Here is a 9,350-nt window from a genome sequence, read left to right on the forward strand (position 1 = left end):
ATTTTTCTAAACCATGTGACCAAACATGATGTAACTTTGCCTACTGTTTTTATCAGGCTGCTGATAGGGAAGGCTCTGGCCTTCCCTTACTGTGTTACTGCCGTGCATACACTGGTCAGCTTTCATTTAGACCTTTAAGAGAGCTATGTTGCTTAAGTTGTGTGGAGGCTCTCCTGGTTACTTAGAAACCCTTGGCAGTGGGAATCAGTTCTACAACCTTGCAATCTGTTGTCGCTGGATGAAATGAAAAAGTAGCTGCTGGTGTGCAGAGACCAATGTGCTACGGGCAGGTTACATCACCTCATGAGGACTGGAAGCTCAAAAGCAGACACTGAAGTAAAATAAAAACCTGATGAATCCACATGATGGGTGCAGAACTTGGAGTTCTTATATTGATTCAACCTGCATATGAAGATGTGAATTATTAGTTGTGACACTGCTGTCATTTAATAAACCAAAAGATGTGTATGACCTGTAATACCTTTGACTGAAAACATTAGAAGAACATTTGAATAGCATGAGATCTGCAGTGCTGCTGTGGTGTCCATAGTGGTTTTTGCAGCAGAAGGTAAGAAGGGGAGATGAGTTCAGAGTAGTCTTTGTTGCTTTTAAGTGTTTCAGTTTCTTCCATGTTTCCTAAGCATCTTGGCTGTGCTCCACATCAAACACCAGCCATTGTTGGCTTTAAATTAACTTTATGATACCTGTGTAGACTGAATTATTAAAGGATTTACAGGTTTATTGGTCTTGACGTATTTAAAGGATCATGATGAGTCTTCACTCTTGCAGAGGGTGTATCTTTCAATTCAGAAGTGAAGCCAAGCCAAGCAGGAACATGAAAATGTTGATACAGTTTAAGAAGACAGATACTTCTATGGACTATGTAGAGTATCATGGGGAGGGACTAAACAATAGCACAGATGACTTAATTCCTAATCCAGTTCCAGCTGGATGCACCCATGATAGACACCAAGCTAATTGTATGTCCCCATCTCCAGCACAAAGCATGGACACTAGGCCACTCACTGAACCACATCTTCCAAAAATGGGTTCTGCCAAAGCAGGGCTCATGAATCTTCAAAATATGCTTGGCAAGTTCTCTTACCAGACTAACACCCATTTACAAAGCTCTGCCAAACCCATGACCTATTTTGGATGTAACACAAGTCTAGCCTTGATTTCTGGTTTTAGTGAGGTTATCACTGAGTGAGAAAGCCAGACGAATGAAAACAAGCACTAGGAGCTGTTCCCCCTAGCCCCTGTCTTGCACTGAACCATTTCTCACTTATTTTGTGTCTCATAAACCAAGGAAATAAGAAAATGTCATAAATCTACCTACTTTGTATTCCGGGGGTATCCTTGCTCCAAATCCAAAAGCTGGGAACATTTTGTCACTGGAAGAGAAAAAAACAAAAGCCAATAGTTCCCACAGAGAAATGCATTTTGTTACAAGAAACACCTTTTCTTCTGTAAGTATCCATCCAAAATGCAAAGCAGCACAACAGTACAGAAATGGCTTTTAAATTCAGAGTGTTACATGGCAGACTGGAAAGGTATCAGATTAGATCCCCAGGAGGAGGAGAAGTGTGTGCTGACCAGATGGGGGAGTGAAATGGGAGATATTTAGGTGAACTTCTCAAATTTCGGGGAAGTTAAAATCATTTGGAGAATCCCAAGGGATCAAGATATCTTGCACTTCACCCACAAATGCAGTAACAGGTCTGTGTTGTGCACTCTTTTGGCTGCAGCATGAGAATGAGTTGTCTTAACAGCCTGTAACAGTATTTATTTCCTATAAATACGGATGTGCACCCCCAGCTCAGAAAACGGGTGTAGTGGATAGATGACTCTATAATTACAAGTGTTGGCAAACTTGGGCTCTTACAGTTGTCCAGGTGCAAAAGAGACTTCCTAAGATAGCTGAAAGAGACAATTCACACCCCAAACCTGCATGTTCTGTAAAGCTTCCCATCTGCATCTGTGGTGGTTCCACTAAAACATGAGATTGGTTTTATTAGGCACAGGTTGTCTGATAACCTAACCAATGCTGTGGCAGAGTCAGTTTGCTTTCAAACACTACGGTGAAGTTGTTCAACCCCCGTTAGGTCTGCAGAGACAAAGATTTCCTGATTCAGAGAACCTGAAAACATCAAGGCTGTTAAAACCCCTTCAGAAACGCACTAATGTCTCACACAGCCCACATGCTGTCAAGCTGCCTCTTCCCAGATGGCAAAGTGGAAAACAACAAGCTGTAAGGAATGTCTCGTCCCTGAGTCAGCAAAGCACTTGATCACACACTTGAGGTTAACAATTCCCCCAAACATATGCTTAACTTTAAACACATCCTGAAGCCACTCCAGTGTTCCGATGAATCAATCCCTTCACAGTTTCAGGGCCCTTGGAAAAGCTGAGTTCCTATTACCATTATTGGCACTTTCCAAAATTCCAAGAGAGGACAGCAGCTTCAATCTTCTTTGTGTAGTTCAAGACATTGTCACTCCAAGCATCAACTGAGTAATTCTCTTCCCAGACATACTCAACAAAGATAAAAGCACCCATTACAGCTGCTGGGTTTATTCTGTCTGGTGTGAAGGGCACCATGATGTTTCTGATAGAAGCTAAAGAAAAATGGAAGGGTTTAAAAGAAAGCAGAAATAAGCAGCGCTCTCCTCGCCCCACCCCCCAAAAATTAGAGTGACCATGAGATACAGAGATATTCACCAGCTCTTGGGAAACAGTGATGACTGACATCTGATGGTTTAGCTCTCCCAACTGTTGTCCTGCTACAATAACTCTTGAGAGCACAATTCTGTGTACCACATGTTACACTGTGTGACAGCGAGCTTGGAAAGGAAGACTAACATCAATTTGCATGTCAGAAATGAAGTAACTGCTGACATTTGATGCTAATGATCTGCTGATAAGACTTCTCTAGGATTCAATGCTCCTGGAAGCGGGGAAGCCCTTATAAAGAGATGCAGAGAATTCAGGAGCACACTTAAAGGGCAAGAAAGAAGAAGCCATTAGAAAAGAATCTGAAGGGAGAAAGAAATCTTGTTTTATATCAGTGATTAAGCATGGCTGGATTACAAAACCAAACCCTGTGGTGCTGCAAGTTAACTGATTTTGGTCAAGAGCAAAGACTAAAGAAGAAATTTACTTAGGTAGAATGTGTCTAAATTCAATAAAGCAACCCAAAAATCTGATGCTGGCAGCAATTCGCCAACCTGGGAGATTCCTAAACCCAAACAGTGCTTGCATTTGTACTGCAATGTTTCTCCAGTGTTAACAAGTGTAGGCACTCTCCTACCTGCAGCTCCATCTTGTCCTCTTGCAGCAACTGAGAGGCAGCACAGCCTCCACTGTTATTCAGCACCTGGAGTACCTTACTACTACAGTCAGCACACCTGCATTTACACCTGAATCCCACATATCTCCTCGAGCAAGTGCAAGTTACTGCTGCTATTGCCTCGTGAAAGTGTAAAGCTTGATCATGTATACCCTCAAGATGGGATTCCATGTGGCTGCTTTTTAAAGGGAGAGCATGAACTCTAGAGAGGAAGGTTACCCTGGGGTCTGCTCCTGTGCTTAGTACTTTCTCTTGCCTCACTCAGAGGAGCTCCACACTCTCCTTAGGAAGCTCCTCATTTGCCAGAATTTGGGTACTCTGGTATTCTGATTCAAGCTGCTGGGATCAAGAATTTAACTTTCACGTGCTCCCACGAAATCTTTAAGGTAAGGCGGGAACCTTTTGATTATCATGGAATGGTTTTGGTTGGAAAGGGCCTTAAGATCACCCAGTTCCAACCCCCTGCCATGAGCAGGGACACCTTCCACTAGACCAGGTTGCTCCAAGTCCCATCCAACCTGGCCTTGAACACTGCCAGGGATGGGGCAGCCACAGCTTCTCTGGGCACCCTGTGCCAGCGCCTCAGCACCCTCACAGGGAAGAACTTCTGCCTTAGATCCAACGTGGACTTCCCCTGTTTCAGTTTGAACCCATCAGCCCTTGTCCTATCACTACAGTCCCTGATGAAGAGTCCCTCTCCAGCATCCTTGTAGCCCCCTTCAGATACTGGAAGCTGCTCTGTGGTATCATTCATGACATCCCATGCATAAAAAAAGGTTAGTATGTTATTCCTTCACCACACCTTGAAACTTGTGTCAGACAGCTTTCAGAATAAAAGAGAATTTGAATGCAAGCAATGCTTTTCCCATCACACAGAGCAAGGGTTTTAGCTGATACAAAGGTCTCGCTCTTCAGGAAGCATGCAGTTTATTTTACAGAGTAACCCTCTCTAGTCTTCCCATTCCCCCCTCACTTTGTCGTACGAGAAAAATCCCAGCAGCTGAGCCCACTGCCCTCATTCTGCTTACTCTGTACTACTGAGTCAACAGCAGAGAAAAAGCTGTGACCCAGAGGGGCAGCAAAGAACTCTCTGGCTTCCAGTTCAATCCCTTATGGTATAGAGGCATGACAGAGCTGCTCTATCAGACCCAGGGCTATCACAGCAGCTTGCAGCAGAGAGCAGAGCAGCTTCCCAGCTTCCGGAAGCTATGTCAAGGGTTAGGCCATGCAGGGACTGAAACTACAGTCAGAAAATGAAAAGAAGGTTTCCTCCTGCCTCAAGGATGAATTGCATGCACCAGAGCCTCCAGCTCTGTTTTCTAACCTGGCGTTCCAGCAGGAGAGGGATCTGCTCTAATGACTTTTCTTCCTTTGTAATTGAAACTCACTCAAAAGAAGAAAACTGAGAACCAGTTTTCTTTTCCTTTGTGTTGTTTGCTCAGGCACTTGGGCTTCATTTATACCAGGAAACAGGCCTGGGACCCTGGCTGAAGCACTGGGACATGACTACAGGCATGGTCTGTTTAGCACTCTGCCTGATACAGTGCTCGGTCCTGCCAACCAGCAGCCTCCAGAGACTTCTCAGGGGCAGTGCTGGGGACAGCTGCACTTGAGACTGCTCCCAAATGGTACTTTGGGCACCACCAATTTGTACTGGGAGGAAGAAAGCTGAGATACAAGGACATGGGCAGTGTCACATCTTTGGCCTCAGGCCACATCAGGATCTTCGACTTGTTTTGTTTAAATCTAGACATTCCTTGGCACATGCACTGTCCTGCTGGAGACAGATTGCTAAAGGGACAGGAGAGAAACACAGAATTGGAAAACCAAGCTGGTTCTGTAAAACCTGGAATTTACAAAGTCATGAAAGAAAAAGGGGATTGTGACTTGGCAGCACCTTTACTCACGTCCAGGTCACGTTTTATGTTGTTCTTTGTTTTACACAGGTTCCCTTGAAAGTGAAAACTTGGCCTAATCTTCAAAAAGCTGAAGAACCTGATGTGAAGATCAGAAAAGCAAAAGCATCAGACTTTGACTTTCATACATGGTTGTGTAAGGGTCACAAGTAGTCATGCAAGTGTTGATGTATATGGCTTCTGGTGCTTTTTCCAGTCAAACAGGCATTTATTACTGAAAAATACCAAAGGCTGAGCAGATAGATGTAGGTAATACCCTAAAGGTAAAATCAGGGAAGGAGTTCAGGTTCAGCGTTCATATTGGTAAATGTAAATTAATGCATACAGAAAGGAACCATCAGAACTTCTGCACAGAAATGCAACAAGCTAAAACCCTCAATAACTTCAACTATAATGTAATGGATAGGAGAAAATAAATTCTGAAAGTATCTCACATTATCCTTTTGGAACATTGCTCAGTTTTAGTCACCCATCCTTCAAGCTAACTAGTGGGAACAGAGGAAGTGCAGTGACAAATCAATACATTAATAGGGATGGTGGGGAGAGCTGTACTGCACAGACAGGAAAAGATGGATACAGGCGATAGCAAGGCTCTGTACGTTAGTAAAATGATACCTTCTTCTATTTCACTAGGAAGGCTGATGTAAGTGGAAGGCAAGAAATACGTTTCTAATAAGACAAGGAAACAAAATAAGGAACATTTCAAAGTCTTGTCTCTTAAGCACTGGTACACTCTGACATGTATTATCATTGAAACCTGGAGTTCAGCTTTACTCTGAGAAGGATTTGCTATTCCTAACAACAAGGACGAGAATTCAGATAAAACTCTGTCACTGGGCGAAATTAATTAGTCAGACATTAGAGAGTCCCTTGAAGCTGCTGGCATAGATGATGCTGCAGGTAAAGACCCATGTATTCAGCAGTGTGGCAATACCTGTATTCAGAAAGGAAATTGTGAGCTGCCAGGACTGTGTTCTCTGAAAATGAGTTCCTTTTTAAAAATCTAAATTGGGAATCTAAATTCTTAATTGTATGGAGTAAATGAAGGCCTAAGTCATTCTATGCCATTTACTCATTCTGAAAGATGAAGGGCTAGCTAGCCACTTACCCAGGTTGTTTGGGACTCATTTTACTGATGCTCATGTAAACCCTTTGTATGTAACTATAGAGATGCTTACCTTTAAACTCCTGAAGTAAGTCATCTATCCAAATGCAGCAATTTTGTACAGATGCTACCAACTGACCTGGGAGAACCACAGCATGAAAACCTGCTCACTTCATGCTAGAGCAACATAGTACCTTTAGCAGTACTAACGATGCAGTGAATGGGGCAAAAGAAACATGGTGTGGGAGAAAGAACCCATCTTTAGTTTCACATGACCTAGAGTCTTAAGTTTACAGCTCTTCGAAGTTCTTTCAAGGAATATACCTGACTAGAATCCCTGGATATTAAGCTGTCACTTGTAATTTTGATTTTGGGTCAGATCAGAATTACCAGGGGGATATTTTTAAAGTCCTATGCTGGATGCAGCAAAATCAATTCCCATGCCTTTCATTTTCAATTCCAATCTTAACCGAATGAACTGTGGATCTGCGCTGCTCCACATACTTTTCCTGGGATGAAATCAGGTGTTTTTCCTCTGTTGGAAAGAAATATCAAATTGCCAAAATAAAAGGGATTTTTGTGTCTGTTACACATGTAAATTAAAAAACATGTGAATAGGAGGAGGGGGAGAAGAAAGGGGAGGGAGCAAAGAAAGAGGAGGAGGGAAAGCAGAGAGAGGACAGGGGAAAGGAAAAGAAATAAACAGCAAATGCCATAGACAAAATAGAGTCATCTCTAAACTCAATTAAAATTGTAATCTTTCATGTTCAGGGAGCAAACTGGAAGAATATGAGCTGAATTAAGTGTTTCTTTTTTAAAGCATGTGAATGAATCATATTCCTGAGTGTATTATTTAGTACTTATCTGAGAAGGGCTTGATGCCACTAAATTCTGAATCATAACAGCTTACAGGGATTAGCAGCACTTCCAAAGAAAACACAGAAATCACTTGAAATATTTAAACATTTTCAGTTCCTGCTTTGCAAGCAGAGCTGGGTAAATAAAGGACATGATCTATATGGTCAAATAAAACTGTTTAAGTGGAAGGGGCCAGAGCCCATCCGCTTCACCCCTTGCACTCCTGCAACCTGTGCCCCTCTAGGACGGGATGGGGGAGAGCCAGACTGTGGTCCAGCTCTCAGCCTGCCCCAGAGTCAGAAAGGCTCAAGAGTTCAGCAGCAGCAGTGTTTCCACCCCCCCCAATCTGTATTCTTGTCTGGAGGACCATTATGCTGTCTCCATGTTTTCACTGTGCGGTTGTGCCTGGTTTGATACAACCACATCTCTGGTTTTGGACAGGTTACTGTGTGTTTAATCAAACTTGCACTGTACCTAACAAGGCTTGGCATTCAGTCCATAATGCACAGTGATTTTTAATGGAGCAGCAAGAATGAACTGATTATCACACATCTTATTCACCAGAGAGAGCTGGGAGCATGCAGCTCAATGGTAGATCACTGCAACAGCTACAGTGTTTGGTCTGTCACAATCAGAGATACTACACATTCATGTGCAAAATCCTGATATTAAAATTCATCTGCTATCTTTAATTACAGCTCTTAATCACCTATGGGGAGCTGGAATCTGCTCAGTACTGAGAAACAAATACTGTCATGTAACTGGGACTCAAGAATATGAAGGAATACCTGTCTCACCTGCGAGGGAATAGGTAATGATGCAGGGGAATACAAATTCCCTGAAGCTAACTACTGAAAGGCATCAACTCATGAAATAACTAACAAAGCCAAATAAAGGTATAACAGATTTAAACTTCCCCTTGCTAACATTGAAAAGAATTGCAGAAGAAGCTCTGCAGGGTAAAAATACCAAGTGATCTCAGAAATTCCTAGACTGGGGAAAAGTAAATACCCACAGAAAACAAAAAGTCATCAGAACCTGAGGGAGGAGTAGGTAAAGCAAAATAAATGGCAGTGAGATATATCACTGGCTAGAAGGCAAGCCTAATGAAATGGCATACTCAGAAAAGCGAGACAAAATGTCAAGCTTCCCTGCAAGATGACAAATAAAATTGCAGTGACCTGATTTATACCTACGTGAATGACCCAATTCGGTAGAAAGTATCTTGAAAAAGAAATAGGACTTTGTTCAGTGAGAATAAACTAGGGAAGAAGATGTTGTGAGAGGCTACAAAGATTTGTCTTTAACTTCTCAAACCAGACAGTTTCCAGACAGTCCCATGTCTGTCAAGGGGTTGCACTCTGCAGTGAATTGGCATATCTGTGGGATCATATGTAGAAAACTACCATCTCTGGAAAGGTCATTCTTACACAGACTATAATCTCAGATGCCTAAAACTTGAAATGACTTGAAGATGACACTGCAGGCAGTCCTGGGAAGAGGGGAATACAGAACTATGTTGGCATATGTATGCAGGGAGGTGCTGTGAGAGGAATTTCTCATCAAATACTCTCAAGATACAAAAGAGCTTTCTAGGATGAGCAGGATAAAACTGTTATAGAGATTATATTGTGATTTAATGTGACCAAATGAGCTGTTGATGTAATTTTACCAAAATCAAAATGACATAAAGTCAAACCAAAGAACACTATCAAAACAAGTTAGAGCAAAATTGTAAGTGAAATATACTGATGACATTCAGATAGGCATTACTGAATATGCAGGAGGAAATGGGCTACTACCCTCTGTTCATCTTGTGATTTGGAATGTCACATCAAGGTTAATTTCACAAGAATTTGGAGGGGATAGTAAGATAGTAAATGGAACCTAATTCACAAGAACTGCCTACTCTTAACTGAGAGCAGTGTGACTGTTAAGGTCGATTCAGGCAAAAGGTGTTTACTTTCTGTAAAGGAGGAAATGCACATGAGAAGATTTAGAAGATGGTGTTCATTTACCCAACAGATGGGTTTCCAAATGAAAATAGTTGCTTATAGAATCATAGAATAGTTTGGGTTCGAACGGACCTTAAGATCATCCAGTTCCAACCCCCTGCCATGGG

The 9,350-nt window shown here is 42.3% G+C and overlaps 1 protein-coding gene across 1 annotated transcript in view; it reads right to left on the bottom strand.

Moving 5' to 3' along the window:
* Positions 1-9,350, bottom strand: part of CPNE4 (copine IV) — an 87,517-nt gene that overhangs the window by 19,564 nt on the left and 58,603 nt on the right. The window contains exon 8 of the mRNA XM_010009428.1: positions 1,340-1,394. Coding sequence (XP_010007730.1) covers positions 1,340-1,394 — 55 coding nt within the window. The remainder of the gene's footprint in view (positions 1-1,339; positions 1,395-9,350) is intronic.

This window comes from Nestor notabilis, unplaced genomic scaffold (assembly GCF_000696875.1).
Source record: "Nestor notabilis isolate BGI_N333 unplaced genomic scaffold, ASM69687v1 scaffold5612, whole genome shotgun sequence".
Lineage (NCBI taxonomy): Eukaryota > Metazoa > Chordata > Aves > Psittaciformes > Psittacidae > Nestor > Nestor notabilis.